At 39.5% G+C, this 24,894-nt stretch overlaps 1 protein-coding gene across 2 annotated transcripts in view; it reads right to left on the bottom strand.

The window, feature by feature from the left end:
- The window catches only part of ZDHHC13 (zDHHC palmitoyltransferase 13), a 56,527-nt gene extending 46,626 nt beyond the window's left edge, over positions 1-9,901 (bottom strand). Inside the window, exon 1 of one of the 2 annotated variants that reach the window (XM_081279411.1) lies at positions 9,729-9,901. In XM_081279411.1, the coding sequence (XP_081135537.1) occupies positions 9,729-9,755 (27 nt within the window). In that variant the 5' untranslated portion in view covers positions 9,756-9,901. The remainder of the gene's footprint in view (positions 1-9,728) is intronic. The other variant, XM_081279412.1, reaches the window with a different exon arrangement.
- Positions 9,902-24,894: the final 14,993 nt, after the last annotated feature.

The raw sequence follows: 24,894 nt of genomic DNA, 5'->3' as shown, positions 1-24,894 counted from the left end.
GAAATTCGAAAGTATAGAAGTGATTTCAAGGGAAATGAGCTAAGTGGAAAAAAATGGGCTTCAAAAATATGACAGTAGGGCTGGGGTTGTGGCTCAGTGGTGGAGTGTCTTGCCTCAGCACCACATAAAATAAATAAATAAAAATAAATAAAGGTATTGTGTCATCTACAACTAAAAAATGTATTAAAATATGACAGTAATATACAGAGTAAAAAATCTACAAAGTGAGGCAAAAAATTGGGGATTTATAAATTAAAAGAACTACCAGAATGTATACATGGCAGGAAGATGGTACAACTCTGACCAGCCAAAATGGAAAGTCTTTAATGATCTGGGTTATTCTAGGAGGCCTCAGAGGACTATACCTTACTAGTAGGTTTGAACTGTACTTGAAGTAAGGTTATCCTAGGAGTATTCTAGTAAGAGTTAAGATTAAGCTTCAAAGAACTCAAACTGAGGAGCAGGAGCAGCAGTAATATAATGCTCTTTAAAGAAAGGTAACAAAGCCCAAGATTCAACAACATATATTCACAATGTCCATCATCCAGTCAAAACTCATTAAACATGCCAGGAAACAAATAGGGATTCATAACCAGAAGAATCAGACCTTGAAATTATAACCATGACAGAATTAGTGAAGAAAAAAAAGAACATTAAACAGCTATTATAACTATGCACAAATATTTAAGGGAGAATAGCAAATGAAGAGAGAAAATTAAGATATAAGAAAAGATCTGGTTGGAACATCTAAGTTATATAAAATCTAAGTTATATAAAATAACTTCTGAAATGAAAATTATACCAGACAATATTAGCAGATTGTACAGAAGATGACTAAAATTTGAAAACATTGTGATAAAAAATATCCAAAATGAAGCATAGAAAGAAAAAAACAGGGTAGCCCAAAAATCCTATACCAAAGCATATTAAAACCAAATCACTAAAAACCAATGATAAGGGATAATCTTAAAAGTGATCTGAAGAAAAAAGTTGTATTATATTCAAAGAAATAAAAAAATGAACTCAGATTTATCATTAGAAACGACAAAGCCAGAAGAAAATGGCACAACTAAAGAGCTGGGGGGAAAAATGTAAACCTAGAAAATTTAACCAAAATATTCTTTGAAGTGAGGCATGGTGACACACACTTGTATCTCAGTTACTTAGCAAGCTGAGGCAAGAAAGTCCGTATCACAATAAGAAATATTGCCTGAGTTAAAGGACATTTCATAATATTAAAGCACTTGATTCATTAAGAAGACATAACATTAAATGTATGTACACTCAAAGGAACTTTAAAATTCATGAAGCAAACACTGATGGAACTAAAAAGATAAACAGAAAGATTGACAATCATATTTGGGGATTTCAACCTTTTCTCAGAAACTAAAAGTATGAGTAAACAGAAAACCACATAGGATATAAAACTAAGTACTATTTACAAATGTGGCCAACTACTGAGCCACAACCCCAGCCTGTCTTTGCCCATTTTCAAACAAAGTTGTTTGATTTCTTACAATTAGGTTCTGAGTTCCTTATGTTTTACATTCTAGATATAAGTCTTTTGCAAGATATGTGACCTGCAAATACTTCCCCCTAGTCTATAGTTTTCCCTTTTTTAAAAAAAAGTCTCTTTGGGCTGGGGTTGTGGCTCAGTGGTAGAGTGCTTGCATAGCATGTGTGATGCACTAGGTTCGATCCTCAGCACCACATAAAAATAAATAAACAGAATAAAGTTTAAACAAAAGTTTGTTAAAAAAAAAAGTCTTTCACAGAGAAGTTTTAAATGTTGATGAAATTCAATGTACCAATTTGTTCAATTGTGCTTCTGGTGTCACTTCTAAGAACTACTTTCCTTGGGATCTCAATTCCTCTATTCAGCCAGGAAAGTTCTCCCCCAGAGTTTCCAGTGCCTGTACTGCCTGGACACTTTTCTGCTCCTTAAGCAGAGTTAGATGACTTTTCATGGAATTCTGTCTGCACTGATGCTCACTTCAAGGGCTCAAGTCCATACTACTAGGGGCAAACAAGAGAAAAAAGTGAATTGGTTCTGTGGTTTTTGAATTCTGATCTTCCTCTTCAATCTAAATGCTACTATTTACTTTACAGAATCCTTAAAGAGCATCTCTCTGAATTCTGTCCAGGCTTCATAGCAGCTTTCAGTAAGTGAGACAGGGTGGAGTGTGCTTACTCCATCTTACCTAGAAGCAGAACTACAATGCTCTCTTGAATAGGTAAATTCTGATTTATCTGATAAATAATCAAACACACAGCTACAAATAAACATGTAGCTAATTTAAAGGTAATTAAGAACATTTCTTTGGGGTTCTTTTCATATCACAATTATTATAATCACATTCAAATGGAAGAAGAAAAGGGTTTAAGGTTGAATTATAGTCAGCATTTCTAGTGTAGTGAGTAAGAAAGGAACAAAAATAGCCAAGGATAGAAAAATCAATTTTTTATATTAAACTTAATTGTTTTACTGGAATTCTAAAATTATGAAATGATATATATTAATTTTAGACTCTAATAATATAAAAGTGAATAAAGGGTCAATAACCTGAACTCTTTCCCTTCTCATGCTATGCCACCAGAGATAAGCATTATTAAATCTGATGTATACTTCCTTATTTTCTTTATATTTGCTCTTTCACAGATGAATTGTGGACTGTATGTAGATATAACTCCCACACACATGCACACCTGATATTACATTGCATTTGCACATTTTAAAATAATTTCCTTTTTATATTTATTTTGAAAAGGATAGGATACACATTATTCTTCAGCTTACTGTTCTCACTTACAGTACATCATGTACAGCCTTGCTGGTGGGTAATAGTTAAATTATTACATTGTACATATCTAGCATAATTTATTCAACCATTTTCCTAGCAAGAGATGCAATTTGATTTCAGTTCCACAAATAATCCTACAATTTACACCCAGCATATTCTACTTCTGCAGGACTGACTACTAAGTTAAAAAAAAATGCACTTAAACTAGATATTGACCAAATGCCCTCCCCAATCTATACCACTAATAGTAAGACATGTTAAATGGTCTTTTCCCTACAAACCTTCCCAATCATCAATCATTTTACAATCTTGTCAATCTGATGGATAAAAGATGGCATCCTGTTTTTCATGTGCACACTTCTAGTTGCTATTTGAGTGCTTTGTTTTGTTGTTATGTATATGTCTCTTCATATTTGGACTGTCTTTTCATAGTTTACTTGTTTTCCTAGATCGTGAATATCTGTTTCTATTTGTAGTCAGGAAGATAAATCCTTTTTTTCTTATGTACAGATTGAAATCATAGAAAACTGACTCCTTTCATAGGTACAAATATGTTGATTCTATAATCCCTTGAGGTGTTAAAGATATCAGTTTCATTTCTCATGCATAAAGTTGAGGAGGACTACATGTTTCAATGTATAGATAATTTATAATTAAGAGCAATTAATTATTGTGTATTAATGATGTTCAAAGAATTGTGCTAGGAGCACAGAAGACAATGTTTATCCTTTAGGAGCTCAGGTCCAATGGGGAAAATATAAAGTTAAAACATAGAAGGCAATCTATAATTTAAATGCCAAAAAGGGTGATAAGAAAGTATGGAGCAGGCTGGGCCCTGTGAAGCATGCCTGTAATCCCAGCAGCTAGGGAGGCTGAGGTAGGAGGATTGTGATTTCAAAGCCAACTTCAAGCAAAAGCAAGGAACTAAGCAACTCACTGAGACCCTGTCTCTAAATAAAATACAAAATAGGGGTGGGGATGTGGTCCAGTGGTCGAGCGCCCCTGAGTTCAATCCCCAATACATCCCCCCCAAAGAAAGTATGGAACAGTCTATATTTTCTGTTCATGGTGTATTTTCTTTCTTTTTTTTTATTTTTTGAATTTTAACATGAATATTTTATACTTAAATTTTATTTATTTTTAAATACATAACAATAGTGGAATGCATTACACTCATTATTACCCATATACAGCACGATTTTTCGTAACTGTATATAAAGTATCTTCACGCCAAATTATGCCATTATACATTTTCTTTTCTTTGCATTACAATTCTTCATACATATATATATACAATTTTTCATATCTCTGTTTGTATACAAGATATGTTGACCCCAAATTCAAATCTTCATACATGTATTTTGTATAATGATGACTATCACATTCTACCATCCTTGCTAATCTCCTCCCCCTCCCTTTCCCACCCACCCCTCTTCCCTATCTAGAAATAATCTTTTCCCATGCTCTCCCTCCCTATCCCACTTTGAGTCACCCCCCCCCCTTATATCAGAGATCATGGTGTATTTTCTAAATTCAATTAAGATCAAAGTAAAACCTAGAAATGACTATATAAAATCAAAGCCTGTTCTATTTGAAGTCAATGGTCTCCAAAGTAGACAAGTGTATTCAAGGTAATATATGCAGTGATCCATTAGGTAAAGGGTGAAAATGCTAAAATTTCTGTCATAATGACCTTTATTTTGGGCTGGGAATGTAGCTTAGTTGGTAGAGTGCTTGCCTAGCATGCACAAAGCTCTGGATTTAATCACCAGCACTACCAAAAAAAGAAAAAAAAAGTGTTAAAAATGACTTTTATCTTAAAAACAAAAGGGAAAACAATAAAAACAATTTGAGTTTTCTAAGCTTTATTAGTTTTTAACACTGGCTGGAAGTCTCACTGATCTGTGTGAAGCAGGTGGCTCATTATATTCTGTTTATAAGGTAATCTAGGACAGAGTAAAGTTAAAGGGGCTGACAGTGGGACATTCAGCATATCACAAGTAGTATCTATAATGAGAATTTCATGTGTCTAGATTATCTAATCCAACCTAACAAATAAGTACCCTTCCAAAACAATCTAAAATTATCAAAAAAGGCTAATTTGAAGCAGATTTATATTTATTAACTTTAATTCAAAGCTTCAATGAGCATATGATAAGCATATAACTTATTAATAAGTTATTTAATTAAAATTAATGAACATAATTTAGAAATATATTGTCCAATCTTATTGTAAGTTCAATTCAGATCGAAGTAAAATCTTATTTGGACTGCCTTTGTAAGATTGTAACATGACCCAAGACAATATGATTTTGGCAACTGGCTTCTGTTTGCATGTTCAAAAGGAGGGGAGTAGAAATTTTTGTTTTCCGTGAAGTTGAAGGCAAGTTAAGAAAAAGGAGGATAAGGCCATGCAGAGAAAGAGAAAATCCATAGTCTCAAAAGGCAGGAATGAGACTGAATCCCTGCTTCTACAGTATTCTCTCAGCCTCATCTGTCCTCACTGTGCTGATGAGACAGGTATCAACTAACTAAAGCCTCCTAATACTCTCATGTTGGCTATAGTAGTGGATAATCCTCTATGGTATTTTTGGTTCCAGTTTCTACATTTGCAAAATGGAAGGGGCAAATCAATATACCTATAAAGTATAAGAGAAGCTGTTATAATTGTCACTACTGACTTGTGCACTGATGAAGAATTTGCTGCATGCAAACTGCCCTTATGGATACGGAAGCTTAACTGCTACATGGACACCTACAATGTTAAGGTAACACAAGAGTCTAAGCAAATGCTCATGATGGCAAGAAGGTTCACAAGAGATTTCATTAATCTTCATTCAGGGAAATATAAAAACACCGAGTGCCAATTGCACAAGATGAGTAAGACATAATTTCTGCCACACTTCCTTCATTCACTGGATAATTGCTGAATGCCTACTATTTGTTAGGCACTATTCTAGGCACAGGCAATGATCACAAATGACGAGAACCCTGGATTTCAAGGAGCCCATATTCTCTTCCCTAGCCTCAGAACACGGTCAAATAGACTACTTTCAGCCCTTGGATTGAAGAATGGCTGGATTCCAGGTGACAGCAACCAATCAAACAAGATCACTATCATGACTGGATCACCTGAATAGTGATGAAAAAAAGTACTGAATCAGAAGTCCTGATATCTAGATTCTGCTACTATTCTGCTGTGGATCTTTGAGAAATAAACTAATATTTTGGAGTCTCAACTTTACAGAAAAGTTACAAGGATAGGACTAGGTCAATGGTTCCTAAATCTTCCTAATGTCATAGTCCTTGAAAAGGTTATTATAAATAAGGTCTCTCTAATCAGAGAAATACTCAGAACTACACAAACTAATATAATTTAGGGACAGCTACACATGGCCTGAGCCTCAGTACAGCATGGTGGCTGGTTATAACTTCAAGATATCCACTGACACCCTAAAACTTCTCCTAAACATATTTAAGAACCTCTAAACTACCTAATATACTGAAAAGCCATGTAGTTCCAAGTATTCTATTACTCTGTTTCCTTTTACCTCCTTTGGTCCACTGAGGATTTCAGTTCATAAATGCCTCAAGATACAAAATAATACAAGTATTTTGTTTTGTTTTGTTTCTCCAGTTGCTTTAATTAAAATATATAGACAAAAAGTAAGAGAGTGAGAACAAGCGAAAAAGAGGCCTCTTCTACAGAACGGGATGGGAATAAAACAAGAGAATATGAAAATTATGTAAGAGACATTTGGCTATATCCATGGTGATTTTTTTTTTAATATGGTATCAGGAATTGAACCCAGTGGCATTTAACCACTGAGCCACATCCCCAGTCCTGTTTTGTATTTTATTTAGAGACAGAGTCTCACTGGGTTGCTTAGTGCCTCACTTTGCTGAGGCTGGCTTTGAACTTGCGATCCTCCTGCCTCAGCCTCCCTAGTTGTTGGGAATCACAGGAGTGCACCACCGTGTGCAGCTTTCATGGTGATTTTTACAACACAATCCCCAAATTCCTTCAAACTCTCCTTCAAGAGGTAGGGGTCTAGGTTCCTTTCTCTTGAGTCTAAGCTCTGTGACTGCTTCAGTAATGAAATATTGCAGAAGTGATGCTATGCCAATTAGCAAGTCTTGGAAACTGGCAGCTTCCTTTTCCTGTCTCTTGAGATGCTTTTTTTTTTAGAACCAGCTACCATGCTGTGCTGAGACTCAGGCTACATGTAGCTGTCCCTGCTAAAAGTCAGCATCAATTGCCAGACCTGTGAGTGTAGACACCCCTAGAAGATACCAGCCCCACCTCCAGTTTAAGAGTGTTTCCAGGTGAGGCTTTTGACACAGTGGAAAAGAAACACACCAACCCTATACCAGCTTGTCTGAATCCCTGAAGCACAGAGTTCATGACCATGACAATGGCTGTTTTACACCACTGTTTTGAAGTGGTTGATTATACAATGGGTAACTACATCTTTAAGCTATAAGGTATCATGTAATATCTTCTGCACAAAAATATCATAATCAAATTATGTTTTTAAAGAGTAAATAAGTACTGCTGGAGTTAATAGTTGACATTAAGAGAAAACCAAGATCTAGGCTAAGAGCGAGAGTGAGAGTGAGAATGGGACAGCAAGAGAGAAAAAAGGATACTTTCTCATGTGTAAACCACACTCAAAACTCGGATGAGGGTCACTATCCTGCCTGGTTATCAAATAAAACAGAGGGGGCAAGATATTGAGATCTGACAGATATTCATTAAAATTTCTCATGACATTTTTTAACAAAAGTACCAGAATTAAGTTTCCACAAGATCATTCATTAAATACTGGTACTAGATCTTGTTCTAGATGCAGGGAGCATATAAATCACTGTCCTTGTAGCATTTATATCTAGTGGAGGGCAAATAGACCACTGGAAAGGACCAATTAATATGCCAAATATTATATGCCAAGGAGAAATATAAAGCAATGAAGGAGGCCAGGGAGTGCTGCTTGTAGTTGTGAAGTTGGAAAGGGCTTGGGATTTTAAACATGATGATTAAAAGTCACATTGAGGTGACATTTGTATCAAGACCTGAAAGAAGTGGAGCAATAACCCTTGTGGATACACAAGGAAAGAGCATATCAGGGCAGAGCAAATAGTAAGTACAAAGGCCCTAAGGCAGTGTGGCTGGGGTTCATTAATTGAGCAAGAAAATAGGAAAAGAGGAGGTCAAAAAGGAAACTGGTGACCAGACTATATACACAAATTTTGGCAAAATCCCAGCAGCAATGAACTTGAATTCAAGAGAACCAAATTCAATCACAGTAGGAATGATTTTATTTGTCTTGTTCACCTAGAATGGTGCTTAACTCTTAGCAGAAATTCAAAACACATTTATAGAATGAATGAATGAACAAAGTCTTAACTCTCACTTAGCTGCTTTTTGATTTGTAGCAAGTGACTTCAATTTTTTGAGCCTCCGTTCTTAACTCTAAAATTAGGATAATCATCCCTTCCCACCTCACAGAATGGTAGTGAGGTTTAAAAATGGGGAAGTAGTTTGCAAACTGTAAAGCACCATTTATGGGTAAGGCCTTTACATTATAATTGAAAAAACTGACAACAGCAATTATTATTAACAACCAACGAATGTCACTATCTTTCCTCACTAATTCCCACCTCCAAATCATTCTTTCCCTCCATGTCCCAGAAATGAGGCAGGGTGATCTTCCCTTCAGGAGAAGGGAGTGAACTTTAAGCACTTGAAGACTTTTATAAATAAGTGGCAGTATTTAAGACTTAATAGTTACTCCTTACCAACTTTTCTTTGAGGCTGTATGAGAAAAAGAATGAGACAGTTTCCATGTGCAGATTCTACATGCTTTTGGAAAATCTAGGTGGATTGAAAAGCATTTTTTCTTCTTTCAAAATGCAAGAACCTTAACATTTTTTCTACACATGTTCTTCACTTAAACATACACCAGACTGTTAAAAGAAAGGAGAGCATGAAGAACACTCTCAGGATTGGACGAGGTTTTTTTTTACCAACCAACTAATCCAATAATTTCAAACTGCTTGAAAAATCTACCACCTAACTCTCATTGGGGGCAGCTTTGTTTTTTCCATCTGTAAATGGGATAACTTCCTAAGGATATTTCCATTCTGGAATGAAAAATGCATATAAAATATCTGTTATATAAGTACTGTCTGGCAGAATCTTGGAATCCTTCGTTTATTCAACAAACATTAAGTGAGCATCTACAATATGCCAGTCAGTAATCTAATGGGTGGGGAAGGCTCAAAGCAAGCAAGTCGAAATTCTAGTTCTCCTGGAGCTAACTACCTCCTGTAACTTCCTCTACTGGCCCTTCCGTTTTCTGGAACTACATCTGGCTTTTGGTAATATGAACCTCATGCAAAGAAGGGAGTCGTCTGGAATTTTGCAGATAGCCATCACATATCTCCCTTCCTCCAGCCTAAACAGTCTTACTGCTTTCAAGGAGTAAGCAAGCACATGGGCGAAGGCGGGTGCCGGGGCGCCAGCGCTGAAGAACAGAAACTACCTTCAGACTCCGGGCCAAGGTCAAGACAGGTAGATCCAACTCAGGTGTTGTCACCTGACACCTCTCCCCGGACGACACCCCCCACCCCCACCCCCGTCCCAGGCCTCACAGGTCTGCCAGGCAAGGGGAACCGGTCCCAGGGGGCGCCACGGCCCGGGGATGGAGGTGGGGAGGGCCGGCTAGGGCCCCCACCTTTCCCCTGTCGTCTCTGAGAGAAGTCCCAGCATCATTCTCATTCTCGGCGTTTCCAAGCTCCCGCCTCCCCATCCCAGGCCCGGCCACCCCCGGGAGGCCCCTCACCAAGCTGCCTCACATCCACGCCTCCCTCTCCTCTCAGCCGCAGCCGGACCGCCACCGGACAGCCAAGTAGGGCCACACTCACCTGCGAGCCCAGCCCCGGCCCCTCCATCTCTTCAGGCACCCGCAGCGTGGTGACTCCCCGGCAAAGTGGCGGCCGTAGCCCGCCGGCCAGTGCGCCCCAGGCCGCCTCCACTCCTACTTCCTGCTCGCGCCCCCGCCTCCGCCTCCGCGGTCCAGGCTCCTGCCTGGCGCTGTCAATCAGCCTCGGAGAGCCAATCCCAGCCCTCACCCGGTGGGAGCCCGGGAGTCTAGCCCTGAACCGCCAGTCGAAGGCCCCGCCCCCGGCCCGCCCCTCCGCTCTCTTCCCGGCTCCTTTCGCTAGCTCTGGACTGCGCCATCTGCCCCGGGAGTCGGTAAGTTACTCCAACGTCAACTACCGTCTGTGGAGAGCAAACCTGGACTGGGCTACTTAACGCCAGATGTCCTTGTGAAAGTCTTCCATGTCTGTAAAATGGGGAAGACGAGAGTACCTACTTCAGGCAATTGTCTGGAGAATTAAATGAGAAAAAGCATGTAAAGCTCCCAGCCAAAGTTTATAAAGTGATTATGGATGGAATAGGTGTTGGCTACGAACATATTTGTCACTGTCCGTTTGTGTGTTCTTGGGCAAGTCATTTCTATCGCATTCTGTGAGGACTCTGTTTCCTCATAGAAAACAGAAAATATCCTTGAGTTCCTCCGCGACTGCTAGACGGGAATTGGACTGCAGGAGCTGGCATTTAAACTCTGTCCTGATTAATGTCCCCATCCCTATTCCCTTTCATAGTCTGGAGGAGCTGGCATTTAAGCCCTCTCCTGCTTAGTGGTCCACGACGAAGAAAGAAAGAATAAGTTCCTGTCTTCGAGGAGCACCAATGGGGGCGTGAAGCTCTTCTACATGGGCACCCAGAATAGGTTGGGGCTTTTTTTCCGCTTAGCACAGTTTTTTGAATTATTCCTTAATGTGTCTGATGCCAAACCAAACAGGATTAAGACATTTAGAAGCTAAAGAACTGAAAATCTGATGAACTGAAAATATTTTGACTCTCTTATTCTATAAAAATAAGGTTAAACCGTAAAATAAGTGTCTAGAAATCCAACAAAGTACGGAATTTTCCCATGAAAAATACTCCTATGATACAATTAAATTATAAAACTCTTATGATTATTTTAGTGCACCTGCCTACTGGTTACACAAGCCCTGGGTTACCCTCAAAGCCCAAGTTTACTGAAAATGGGAACCATATTTTTTCATCTGTGAACTTCCAGTTCCCTCATGGCATTGAAAACTACTCAGCACAATTGTATTGAGTGGATGGGTGGATGTACAGATGTGTCATCAATTTTTAATAATACAAGGAAGGACAAATTGAGTGACAAATAGAAGTTCAACACCTTCCATTAAGAGCCAGAAGAAAGAGCAAGTAATTAGAACTGAGTAGGATCAAGCACTGGGCAAGGTTTCACAGAAAACAGAAGCTTTGGGTGTGGTCATTTCCTTTACCTAATCAAAGCTGTTTATTGATCACTTAGTATGTGTGCTGGAGTTTTCCATGAATTATGTCTAATCCAGGAGATGGATGTTATTTTTCTCTTCTCTCAGAAGAGGAAAGAGATTTAGACTGATTCCATAAACCCAAAGTCACTCAGCAGATAGGTGGAGGAGAGAGAGGATTCAACCCAGTTCTCTTACTGTGCCTTAGTCAAAGTAGTTTAGTTCTTTCATTTTCAAGGATTTATGTTGAAGGTATTATTGAACTTAGGGAGGCTTGAAAGCTGCTACTTCAATGCTTTTATATTGATATTCTAACATATTGGAAGATTCTAGTGCAAATAAATTCTAATATTCCACTTCCTAGTCAGATTCCTTATTCCCTTCTGCCTTTGTTTTTATGCCTCCAATGAGCTATTTTAGATTAGAATAAGGACACCCTTTTCTAATGTTATATGAAAATAAACACAGTGATGCTTTTATGTGTCCCCATTAACTCTCATCTGCCTTACAGACCCACCCCAGTAAAATAATGTGATTGTCGGAGCGCATTCCTGAAGCTGCCTGCCATGCCTGGAATCCCAGCTCCAGGCCTTAGTAGCTCTGTGTGCTTAGGAGAGTTGCTAAATATCTTTGGTCTTCAATTTCATCATCTGTAAGAATGGGACAATAACGGAACTTACTTAACAGTGCTATCTTGAGAATTAAGTGAGCTAATAAATGAAGAGTAGAGGACAACCTGGTTCATTCTAGGCTCTGTATATGGGTTAACTATTTTCCTTTTCATTGTCATTGCCTTCCTCGGGAATGGGTATGGAGGAGAGAACTAAATCTCCTAGCTGAGTGCTGTCATGGGAAGGGCCAAGGATTCGGCAGACCTGGCTTCTAGACCAACTTTGCTATCGCTTTCTGTGTATATAAGTTTCCTAGGACAACCTGCCAAAGTACCACAGACTAAGTGGCCTAAACAATAGAAAGTTATTGTCTTATAGTTCTGAAGCCAGAAAATCTGAGATCAAAATGTTGGCAAGGTTGGTTTCTTCTGAGGCCTCCCTCCTTGGCTTGTAACTGGTTGTCTTCCTGCTGTTTCTTCACATGATCTCACCTTTTGCACATATGAATCCTAACTTTCTCTTCTTATAAGGACACCACTTAAATTAGATTAAAGTCCATCCAATGACTTCATTTTTAAAGTGTTTTTTTTTTTAAAGACCCTAACTCCAAACATAGTCACATTCTGAAGTAGTGGGGGTTTAGGCTTTCAATGTATGAATTTCAGGGGCATGGGGGAGAATTCAGCCCATAACTGTGTGACCCTGGGCAAATCACTTCCCCTCTCCGTGAACGTTTTCTTATTATTATTAGGCTGGAAGCACTAATCTCTATGCTCCCTTTTGGCTTTGATCATGGAATTTTCCCAGCTGAGACTAAGCTCTGCTTCTCTGGTACCCCCAGTACTTTTTGATTTCCTATAAGCAACACTATCCTCATTCTACAAGAAATATATTAAATTCCTGATATGTACCAGGCACTGTTCAGTATTGGGATCTTGAGCAACACAGAGAAACTGGCTTTCTGGGGCTTAGACTTTTTAATCAAATGGTCTCCTATGGACCTTCCTCTCATAGCCAGCTTTGTAGTTCTTGGGTAGATTCTCTTTCTTCTTCTTGGCCATGGACAACTAGTGTACATTGGTCTTTTATCTCCATCATGCACAATGTCTGACACATGGTGAAGTTTAGAAAGAAATGTCCAAATAAAATGATTACAAATGAAAAAATGGCCCGTAAGGTGATGTTAAAGGTGGCCCAATTCCACAAATTATTCTAAGAAGTGATTCTACAATGTCTAACAATTATTTGATGTAAAAAATTCCATATTAGGGTCTGATAATCCCAGCTGTCATAATATGTGTGACCACTGATTTGTTTTGACTAAACTTCTAATTCTGGTCTCATTTCTTCCACATGCCTGGAAAGGACAGTGGCATTTATTTGAACTGAAGTTTGTGGATATAATTATTTTGATAGCGCACCAAAATGATCCTTTTGAATGTCAAATAAATAAGTAAATACATAACAAGTTAAAAAAAATCTGTCTACATAGAGCTACTCAGAAACACCACTTAGGAAATCACCCTATTCTGTGGCACCAAGCTGGAGGGCTGGATGGGATATGTGTTTGCTGTCCTATAGGCAAAAAATGTTTGTTGAGCTCCTGATATGTATTAGCTACAATTAAGACATGGGAGTAAAGTGGAGGACAATACAGCCCCTGCTCTTTGGGAGTTCAATTTGAAGAAGATGGAAGCAGAGAAATAGATGAAAAGAAGAACTGCTGAATTAGGAGACAGGGCAGGAATTCTTAAGTCTTGTGCAATCTCTTGTCTTCTACTCATAAAAAAGAAGCACTGAGAAATGTTAAAAATCCTGTACAAAATATCAAGATCTAGTCATGAGATACTCTAAGAACTACCATTAATATGGGTTGCATTAGTAGGACCAGATTAGGATGCCCTGTTAATTGATTGCTTAGCACCCTCTAATTCTATTACAGGTCCTATGGAACATTTTTACATTCACATTTAGAGCATCTATTTAAAAATTTTTTTTCAGTTACACATGGACACAATATCTTTATTTTGTTTATTTATTTTTATGTGGTGCTGAGGATCAAACCCAGGGTCTCATACATGCGAGATGAGCGTTCTACTGCTGAGCCACAACCCCAGCCCCTAGAGCATCTATTTTCTCCATATTCCATAAGCTGTTCTGTGAGCACAGAACCTGTGCCTCTCTCAGACCTAAATGTATTCCCAATGCATATCACAGTACGGGGCCCATGGGAGCCCCCTCAGTATTCAGTTGCTGAGTGAATTAACAATTGTCACTCATTTTTATTTATATTCCTAACATTAGCACATCTCCTAATATGGCCTATCCACAAATACATTAAAGGATCCCATTTATGGCTCTCATAGTTTGCAAAACACTTTAGCTTCCACTTTGAGATTCATAACTGTTGAGACTCATAACTGCTTGGTGATCTAGGTAGAGCAGGGATGAGTGTCACACTTCATTGACTGTGGCTTAGGGAGCATAAGCAGTTGTTTGAGTATATCAGGCCAGTGAATGTTAAAAAGCAGAGGCCACGAACATCCAATAATAAAGTCAGTGCTGCCTCCTTGTTGTGACCTTGTCAATACAGTCACTGGCAAGAACTAAGTTCAGAGCCCAGGAACTAGCTGTAGGTTCAGGGTCTTTAAAACTTGAACTTATGTAAATATATGAAAGAGAAAACCAAACCAAACCAACAAAACTTAAAAAACCAAAACCTTCATAATGGTGCTTTTTCAAAGCTATTTTCAATCTCACACCTTTTTGGGGAATCAAGGTGGGATATGTGTTGTAGAGCTCACTTTCTTCATCCTCCTAGGAAGACATCACTTTGAGCCTCCATCCTCTCATTTGTAAAATGAGGATTAAATGAAAGAATGTATCTAATGTGCATACAGTAAGTTCTGTATAAATTTGGCTGTTGCTAGGTACAAAGTCAGCCGAGAAAAACTAAAATCTTAGGGAAAACTTGAACTTAACAGTGATCATGAACTGAGCTCTAGAATATTCATCACTTCACAGGAAATACAATGACCAAGGTTTTATTGGCTAAAAGACTAGGTTCCTAGTCTTCCTCAGTGTTATTACAATTTGTCCTTAAAGCTTGTAACATGACATCACTATTGCCAGATTTTAGAATTTTCTGCAGAAACACAATCAGATAGATTCCTAAATTTTACAGGTGACCTTTAATAAGAATAATTGTTCTTCTTTTTCCATCACCACCCTACCTACATATTGCATGATTTTGAGGCTAAGAAAAGCTGCATTCCTCTCAGCTCTGTCTTTACTGGAGGACAAGGCACTGGCTAAATGTCTTGTTAGCTGCTGCTCCAAATATAGAGTTGTGTCCATAGTAATTGCCACAGGGCTGCCTATGGTATGAGTTGTTCAGGAATATAGAAGTCAGCATCATCTGAGTCCCAGTTGGTTAACTGCCACTTCAGTTTCTAAATACAATACTTCTATATTGGACAGATGGTGGAACATGACAAAATCTGGATTTCCTAAATTGAAGGCATTAGAGTCATTCCCAAGGTCACTGACTCCCAGATGAATCTGACTTCTGGATACATGGGTTGTGAGCAAGGGAAATAGATGGGATGGTAGGACAGGCAGAACACTAAGTAAAATAATAGAGTGAAATCATGCCATTCCCTCAAATCTTCTGTGACTTCCTATTGCCTGTCATAGTCTCGACTCCTTTGTGGGACTGAGACATCATCAGGAACCAGGCAGCCACACTCACTGGTTCTTCTTCTCATTCTTTGTCTTCCCCTATCTCTCAATCTCTGTTGCCTCTGAACATCTGTTCTTTCTGTAGAGAGGGGCCCATGGCCTCATGGCTCTTGCTTTTCTACAACTTCTACTTGTATATGATGCTAGCAGTAGCTCTGACTCTATAGGAGTTTGCAGCCCCAGGACCACTACTTGCTTGTTACTATTGCTGTGTACTTTCATTTGGATTCTTCCTTTTTTTTTTTTTTTTTTTTTTTTTTGTAGTGTGGTGCTGGGATGGAACCTGGGCCTACCTAGGCAAACATTATACCACTGAACTATATCTTTGTTCATATTGTTAAAAGAGAAAGTCCATTTAGTAGTTCTTTATTCAATGATTTAGATGGTCCCCACTTGTTCACTCAGCTGTGATGGAATATCTTGGTTTTGTCACAATCTCCAAAGTTTTAGTGAGGTTTTGGAGGTAGACAGTTTTAGGAGAAGGGAGCCTACACTATCTGAAATTCCATGGATTAGAGATTCATTTGATTTTACAGTAGACATATACAGGAAGGTGTGTTAGTTTCCTAGGGCTGCCCAAGTAAAATGCCAAAATTAATGGCTTGAAACAACATGAATGTATGTCCTCATAGTTATAGAGACTAAGGATCCTAAATCAAGGTGTCACAGGGCACAATCACTCTGAGACTGTAGGAGAGAATGCTTCCTTGCCTCTTAGTTTCTGGTGACTATTGGCAATCCTTGTATGCTGGGCTTTTTAGGCATATTATTCAGTCTCTGCCCCTTTCATGAGATTCTTCTTGTCTGTCTCCATACCCACATTTCCCTCTTCTTGTTTGGATAGAAGTAATTGAATGAAGTTCTGTATTAATCCAGCCTGAAATAATTTTAACTTGATATTTCTGCAAAACCTTATTTCCAAGTAAGGTTCCAGGGATTAGGATTTCAACATATATTTTTGGAGGACAGGATTCAACCCACATTAGAGGGTAAAGGTTAGAAGAAAGGAGAATTCACTTAATTCCAGTGTATTTCTCCAGGAGGTCTGAAGAAAATATCAGTTTTGATTTGGGAGTAGGGAGACAGGGGCTAGAAGTCATTCTGAGACTAGAGGCACTTTCTAGAGGGAAAGGACAGAGTATGGTATAACAATGAGGAATTTTGAATAACCAGGAGAAGTGAAGGGTACTGGATTCCTGGATTGGGAAACAAAAACATCAGGAAATGGGAGAAGACAGATTTTACTTATTTTGAAGCTTGTCAAGAATTCAGTGAGTGGAGTCACAGGAATCCAGAGCGAACACCTCAATCACCTAAGACAGTGTTTGGTAGATAATAAACACTCAGAGCAGGTGAGGGAGAGAGGCAAGAGATAGAGAGAGGGAGGGAGGGAGAGAGAGAAAGAAAGAAGGAAGAGGAGAAGAAGAGGAGGAGGAGGATTTGGATGTCATCTGTTAATACTTGGGGCTGTGGTAACTTCTGTCCTCTGCACCCTATAGCACTCTGGCATAGTGCTTGTCTCACTCCATTGTACTTCCTGTTCTTTTTTATGTCTCTTCCTCTAATCTGTGACTTGTGAGTCAAGAGTCCTTTCTGTTCACTACTGCATTATCAGAATACAGAACCTACACATAATAGGCAAGCAAGAAATGTTTGTTGGGTAAGGGGGTAAAATGATCAGGAATCCTATTCTAAAGACATGGTTGAAGAACAGGGGAGAAAAATGGTGATTAACCCAGGCCTACTAGCTCCCAACTACTCATGACTCATTTTCAAATTTCACATGTGTCCTGCCTGTCTCCAGTTTGGGTCAAGGGAAGAATAACCCACCAGTCACTTTGCTTTAGGGAACGAGGGGAACAAGGTGGAGCCCAACGCCAGCCATATCAGGAACTCAAACATCTTGAGGCTGTGGAGTGTACATATAACCTAACCACAAAGATCTCACAGGGCTGGCATGTCCCCAGGGTGGGGCTGATTAGAAAGAAGAACCAAAACATGGTATTGCTGGCTGGGGTTGTGGCTCAGCGGTAGAACCATCGCCTTGCACATGCGAGACCTGGGTTTGATTATCAGCACCACTTAAAAATAAATAAGTGAGATAAGGTTATTGTGTTCAACTACAACTAAAAAAAAGTAAAATATTAAAAAAAAAAACCATGGTATTGCTGGGTGACCTGAATATAAGACACCAGAGGCCAAGCTTCCAAATGTGATTAGAAGCAGACCCACAGAGGGCCTGAGGCAACAATCCTGGATCAGCTTCCTCCTCCATCCTCCTCCATTAGCTGTATACAGCAGCTGTTGCCTGGTCTAGGGAGCTGTGGAAAGAGTGAAAAGGGCGCTGGGCTGGTGCTTCAGGAGCCTTCAAAACTTTACACAGCCTATTAACAGCTTCATAGCCTCTGGCAAACAGTACATCTATCTGGGTCTTAGTTTCCTCACCTGCAAAATGGAACTTGAAACACAGCACACCTGAGTAGCACTTTGGACTGTGGTGCCACTATACACCATCTGTATAGTTCTTCATGTGATGTGCTGCAGATGAGACAGAAGGGAATCCTCAGTTCCAAAACCAAGTTGGTCTGCTCAGTCCTAAACATCTATGGAGACCTATAGGAGATTGTTTTCGTAGTATGGGACAAACTGGACTGCTGTCTCTGGAAGGAAGAAGCAGTTCCACATTGTTTTATTAGAGCAGAGCCTTGAGTAATGGATCAGTAAGTAGGGCAGAGAGAGACAGAAGGAAGCATCTATGAGATATGTTCTCAGAGCTGTGACACTCTGCCTTCATGCCCCCTTGGGTCCTTTCTTTCAGGTAATTCACTTAAATTCTGAGGCAGAATATAATAATAAGTGAAAATATTTTCAAACAAGCAGGAATCATCTTAACTGAATAGAAATGGAGTATTTAGATGATAAACATGAAACTAAGAACTTGAATGTCTATGTTAGATTAAAACACTTAAAGGTGCATAAAAGTCTGCAAAACATCCTTAAGGCATATCCACATTGTCAATACATGGTTGCTTGTTCTGTTTTGTAATGTATCATTTCTCCTCCTCCTTCTCCCCACCCCCTCCTTCTTCAGTCAGTTTGCCATTTCGAGTTAGTTGACCCAGAACTGTGGGCCAGATGTACAAGGATTGTAACTTCAGGAAGTGGGTTGGAAGAAAGAGAAAGTAGTCATTTCATAGGCATGGATCTTTAAAAATCCTCTATCCAACCTGTTTCTTATGTCAGGGTTCCTTCACTCTCCCATATCCCTTAACAGCTATTATCATTATCTCCTTGAATACCCTAAGTGATGGGATACTCAGTACTTTCTATCATTTCCATCATATTGAACAGAACTCTACCTTATAATTGATCCTCTTTCTGCCTCACAGGGCTGCAGTAATTCCATTGAATTCTCTTTTCCATATCATAGTCCATTATGTACTTGAGTGAATGATGACACCTCTAAGTATGTTGTCCTCCTGGTTAAACATCCCTGGTTCTTTTATATGTTCCCATTAGTACCTTTTCTGGCAAAGCCTCTCTTAAAACCAGTTAACAAGAAAGTCTGGGGAATGTAGTTTCAGGGTCCAAGCCTCCCCGAAATTGGAGAGCAATCAAGCGGTCCAATGTGCAATGTGCTAGGTTTTGTTCTACATCTAGCAATAAGCAGACAAATAAAAAAAAAAATACCACTCTCTGGCAACTTATTTCTGGGGGAAGGGAGGAGGATAGACAATAAAAAAGCAAGTGTATGAAAAAAGAAGGTAATGCAGCAGGACACAAATTATCAATTGGTCTCAGTTTTCTAGAGGCTGAATATGAATTACAGATTAATAAGTGATTTAAGAGAGTGATCTCAGAAACACATGTTAGGAAGTGAGGGAACAAGGGTTAATTTTATATCACCTTGGTTAAACTATGGTAATCAGTTGCTTGGCCAAACATGGTGTAGATGTTTTTAGAAGGTATTTTTAAAGATGTGATTAACATTTGAGTAAAGCATTTTACCCTAAATGGTATGGATAGGCCTCACCCAATTAGTTGAAGGCCTTAAGAAAAAGACTGAGCATGAGGAAAAGACTACAGTAAACAAAGACGAATGGGGGGAGAGAAACGGAGAGAGAAGGGAAAGCATATGGAAATGGTAGGAGACCTTCAATGATACATAAAATTATAAGAGGTTATGAGGGGCAAGGGGGAGGGAAAAAAAGGGAGAGAATTGAACAACAGCAGGGGAGGTAGAGAGGGAAGATGGGAGGGGAGGGGGGGGAGGGGGGATAGTAGGGGATAGGAAAGGTAGCAGAATACAACAGTCACTAATATGGCATTATGTAAAAATGTGAATATGTAACAGATGTAATTCTGCAATCTGTATTTGGGGTGAAAATGGGAGTTCAAAACACAATTTGAGTCAAATGTATGAAAGATGATATATCATGAGCTATGTAATGCTTTAAATAATCAATTAAAAAAAATCCCCCCCCCAAAAAAAGGGCATAAATAAAAAAAGAAAAAGACTGAAGTATCTAACAGATTCTGTTTCCAGATAGCACACAGAAATTGCAACTTTCTGATTCAAGACTGCAATATCACTTCTTACCCAGATCTCTAGTCCCCGGTTCACTGACTTGTTTTCTGGCTTTCAAACTTGCTAGCCCCAACAGTTGCATGAGTCAGTTTCTTAAAATCAATCTCTCTCTCTCTCTCTCTCTCTCTCTCTCTCTCTCTCTCTCTCCCTCTCCCTCTCCCTCCCCCTCCTTCTCCCTCTCCCTCTGCCTTTCTCTGTCTCTCTCTTTCTATCTCTCCCTTTCCCTCTCCCCTGCTCTCCCCCCCTACCCCCCTCTCCCCCCTTCCTCCCTCTTTTCTTCTGGCTGTTTCTCTGGAGAACCTTGATTAATACAGGCAGGAGAAGGAGGATGTGATTTCAGTCAAGGTCTAATCTCAGCCTTATGCCTCTGGCAACTCTGGATATAAACTCACCTTTGAACTGAGCTTTATAGATGTGTATCAGTTAGTCCCCAGGCAATCCTCCAGAGAAGGTCATGGGTGTACACACTTACTATCATGATTGACATATTTTTCTTTGTGTGTTTTAAGGCCATTATATTTTAATTCCAGAAGGTCACATATACTCCAGGGAGGAATAATGGGAATAGTGTATAATACCTTCAACATCCATTGACAAATTAGGAAGTATTTCTTCAGTTAGAAAACTAGCTATAGGCCTCAAGGGATATGGAGCTTGGCTTAAGGATATAGGAGATCTGGTTTTAGGATCCAGCTTGGCTAACTCACCATGTGACCTTTAAAAAAGTGCTTACCTTCTTTGAACTTGACTTCCTGGGTTTACCAGAGGGCTAGCCAGGGCAGTAACTAGTTCCTTTCAAACCAGTTCTCCCACTAACACCCCCATATCCCTGACCTTCACGATTAGGTAAGTGGTGCTTCCTCTGGAAGCTTCCCTGATCTCTGGGAAGTGATACACTTCCTTCTATATGCTCCTTTAGAGTTCTTAGTGACCCTTTTTTATTAAGTAATCCAATAAAAACTCTTCACTTTTAGGAAAAACACCCCAGTTTTCCTTGGACTGAGGAGGCTTCCTGGGACACTGTATTCTCAGTGAAAAAACTGAGACAGTTGGTCGCCCTACTTCTCTTTGACTTTTACTAACCATGGATCCTTGGAGATATGGGATTTCATCCTACTCAGCAAGATAATTGTTGATGAACAGTTCTTATACAAAGTAGACACTCCAATGTTTTTAGTATTGTGGAGGTCAAGAGATAATCTCCTCTTTTTTTTTTTTCAGAACGCATTAGGATGGACACACAGAAAATCCAGATGCACAGAGAGAAAAGTGCTGACTTTACTAGTGATGAAGACTGTTGTTGAATAAGGGGCTTAGGTCTTTTAGCAAGTGGTCCTAAAGCTCCACTCCCTTAATTAGGTGCTTGCCCGATCATAATTCTCAGTAGTTCTGGATGACTGTGGGAATCTGAGTATCTGAACATATGGAATGGAGCAAAAGCAGTGCTCCCTGTGGGCAGGCAGTTCCCGGAGAGCAAGAGGCTGCTGAGTGCTCAAAGCATGTCTCTCGAATTCTCTATTCACTCTTTCTCTGAAATAAGGGTAGTAAACGGAGGAGGGAGAAGTAGATAGGAGAGAAAAGTGTTACTTCAACTTCTTTCTACAAGAAAACCCAAAGTCAGGGGAAAGGAGAACTTCCAGAAATGACTGAGTGAATGAATCAATCAATCAAATAGTGTTAGTGCTGCTCATTCTTTATCATTTGATCATTCATTGTGGAGGCTGGAGCTGTTCGCAGAGTAGAGGGTGTCCACTATCACCATCATCATCAGGCCTGGCCAGAGAGGACAATGGACAACAGCATCAGCATTGAGTTTATATGCTAAGATCCCCCTCAGTTGCCAACCTGACTACCTGAGAACCTTCCTAAGCAATTGCTTTGCACCTACCTGACTTGGACTTCATTAGCTGCCTTTCCCCAGAATTCGCCATAACCACATTGACAAAGTAGTTGTTGATGTTTTCAGAAATTCATCCAGTCTCAAAAACAGAATGCTCACTAGTTTGTTCAATAAAATATTTTATTTGCTTGGGATGGAGAAGTTTGATCTTGTTGGGATGGTAATGAAGTTGTGTGATGCTCAAGTAAGGTTCCCTAGGGGTCCTTTACATAAAGACAATAGTTATTTGAAGTTATGTTATGCTGGAAAAGGTATGGCTCAACTAAAGGACTGTGGAAGTCCTGCTTATTCTCCAGCATTCTGGTGCTCTAACTCGAACCTTGTTTCCCAAGGGTAATCAATAAGGCCTAATAGACCAGATAAATCCACCCTGAATAGTACTTTTATCTTCCTAGCCAAATGGAAAGTGCCAAGTTCTCAGTTCCACCCAGTTAATACCTGTAATAGATGAACTTAATTCAGCAGTGCAGTAGTTGGCTGGAGATGAGGCCCATGCTGGCTCTGATAAGGAACCTAGTGCATCTGTGTGTGTGTGTGTGTGTGTGTGTGTGTGTATGTGGGTGGGGTGTGAATGGGATAGGCACAGGCCTAGGAGTAGGGTTTCTATCACACATTAATTCACTATAGACCACCAAACTTAAGTCGGAGCTTGTAGTCTGTGAATGGGATGAGGAGGCATTGGGTTAAATACCTTCTGGAATCTCTTCCATACCAAATGCTGCACTAAGAACAACCAGCCATCCAGAATGTCTAGCCTGCTGGAAATCTTCACTGAGGCTGTTTTGACATGGTGTTTTTTAGAAGGCTCCATGTTCTCTGTGTCAACTTGCAGCAGGTGTTGCAGGAAGCATGGCATGTGTGGAATATTAATAAAAACATCGTGGCACATCAACTCACGGTTTAATATCTGCATTGTAAATATCTATGACAGCCATCTTCTGAATCCTCAGATATTAACATTCCAAACCTCTCTGGGTCATGTTTCCTAGCCTCCCTAACACACATCCATCCATGGAGATGATTTCATTATTAAGAATTTCATTTCTTATAATGGATTTTCTTTTCTAACTTAGGCTCCACCCGCAAGAGCTGAGATTACATGATTTATTGCTTTTAGTTTTCTGGCCTTGAATTGTTCTTTCTGTGTGCTAATTTTATGGCACTCCAAACTTCTGCTTCTTTACCAGCTTCTTCCAGAGGAGAAATTTGCAGCCCTAACACCTTCAAAACAAAAAACAACAAAAAACCTTTCTGTTAAAAAGAAAAGCTCATGTTTGCTCAAAATGCTATTATCCTATTTCGAGGCTGTTGAAATGGGCTGAAGGAAATATCAGACAAATAACTTACAGATAGGAAATGCAGGAGACTGGTTAATTCTCAATTAGTATCCATTTAGAATAAATATCTTTATGTAGTAAGCATCAAAGCACAGCTTTAATAAACTTTAGATTCTGCTTAAAGCATATCTGTTCCTAATAGAAATCTTTCCTGTTGGCAATGGAATATATATGTATGTATGTATGTGTGTGTGTGTGTGTGTGTGTGTGTATACACACACACATATATATATGTGTATATAATATGAAGTACATATTGTTATATTGTGTGTGTGTGTTTACAGAGCTCTGAGATATTGTGAAAAGAGGTAAAAGTAATGAGTATATTAGTTTTCTGTGACTGCTATAACCAATTTATTACCACAAAACAACAGAAATTTATTTTTTATATTATTGGAGGGCAAATGTCTGGAATCAGTCATTGTTGGGACAAAATCAAGGCATCAGCTGGGCTGCAGGTGCTCCAAAGAATCTAGGGGATAATTCATTCCTTGCTCTTCCAACTTATGGTGGCTATCAGCATTCCTCAGCTTATGGATACATCTCTCTCTATTCCATCGTCATGTCACCTTTAGGTCATTAAGGAAATAACTTGCACCAAGTGGGGAGCCAAGGAGCAGGCATGTGTAAAGTCTGGACAGTTGTCCCAGGAAACAGAGATTTTGCAGTCTGAAGCTCAAGATCAGGCAGGATCAGGCAGGCTGTGTTAGAATAATCATAATGATTATAATGGACATGCATGATGGAACTGTTCTAGCATTTTCATATACAAACTTATTTAACCCCTCAGCAACCTTATTGGTTAAGTAGTATTATATTCATTTATAGGTGAGAAAAAAGAGGCTCAAAGAAGTCAAGTGACTTGAACGAGGTAACAGAAGATATCAAGGCTTTGAACCCAAGTCTGTCTGCTCTCATTGTCCTTGCTCTTACCTATGAGGTAAAAATGCATGTATAAAGTTCCTAGCACTGTATTGGCCAGAGAACAGGTGTCCATCACTTGTTACTTCCTGTCCCTGATGGAAAAGCAAGAGTACCACTGGTATAACCTTGGGGACAGGAATGTTCCACAGAATGGCAGGTGGTGAGCATGCTGAAAGTATGATGGTTTGGTCATCTTTCATCAAGAGATGAAACAAACAAAAAGTGAAGCCGTGCCAGTTATTGGTAATTAGCTAGTAAACCCTTATTGAGAGTAAAAAACTCCAGCTGTCCCATATTCTAAGTTCAAAGTCAACCACTTCCCACTTCCATTCCAGAGTTGGTTGAAAGGGTCTAGGCAACAGAACTGGCATCATCCCCTATCCTGCCATCACCACCCCCACACATGGACAATAGGAGCCCTGAGAATGAGGACAACATGACCTCTGGAGATTGCAGGGCTTGAAAAGAGAGGTTATCTCTTCTGCTTCTTATGTTTCATTGGCCAGTATTGGGCCACTTCTTGCTCATAGACCAATCAGTGGCCAAGAGGCATGAGAGTACTGTAACTGACTTTGACCAGTCAAGATTCATCCCCAAGATTCATTCCCTTGGA

Source organism: Spermophilus citellus (genome assembly GCF_964194105.1).
Source record: "Spermophilus citellus genome assembly, chromosome: 2".
In the NCBI taxonomy this organism is placed as follows: domain Eukaryota; kingdom Metazoa; phylum Chordata; class Mammalia; order Rodentia; family Sciuridae; genus Spermophilus; species Spermophilus citellus.
Note: the sequence above shows the minus strand (reverse complement) of the source record. Positions and strands in the feature narration are given on the sequence as shown.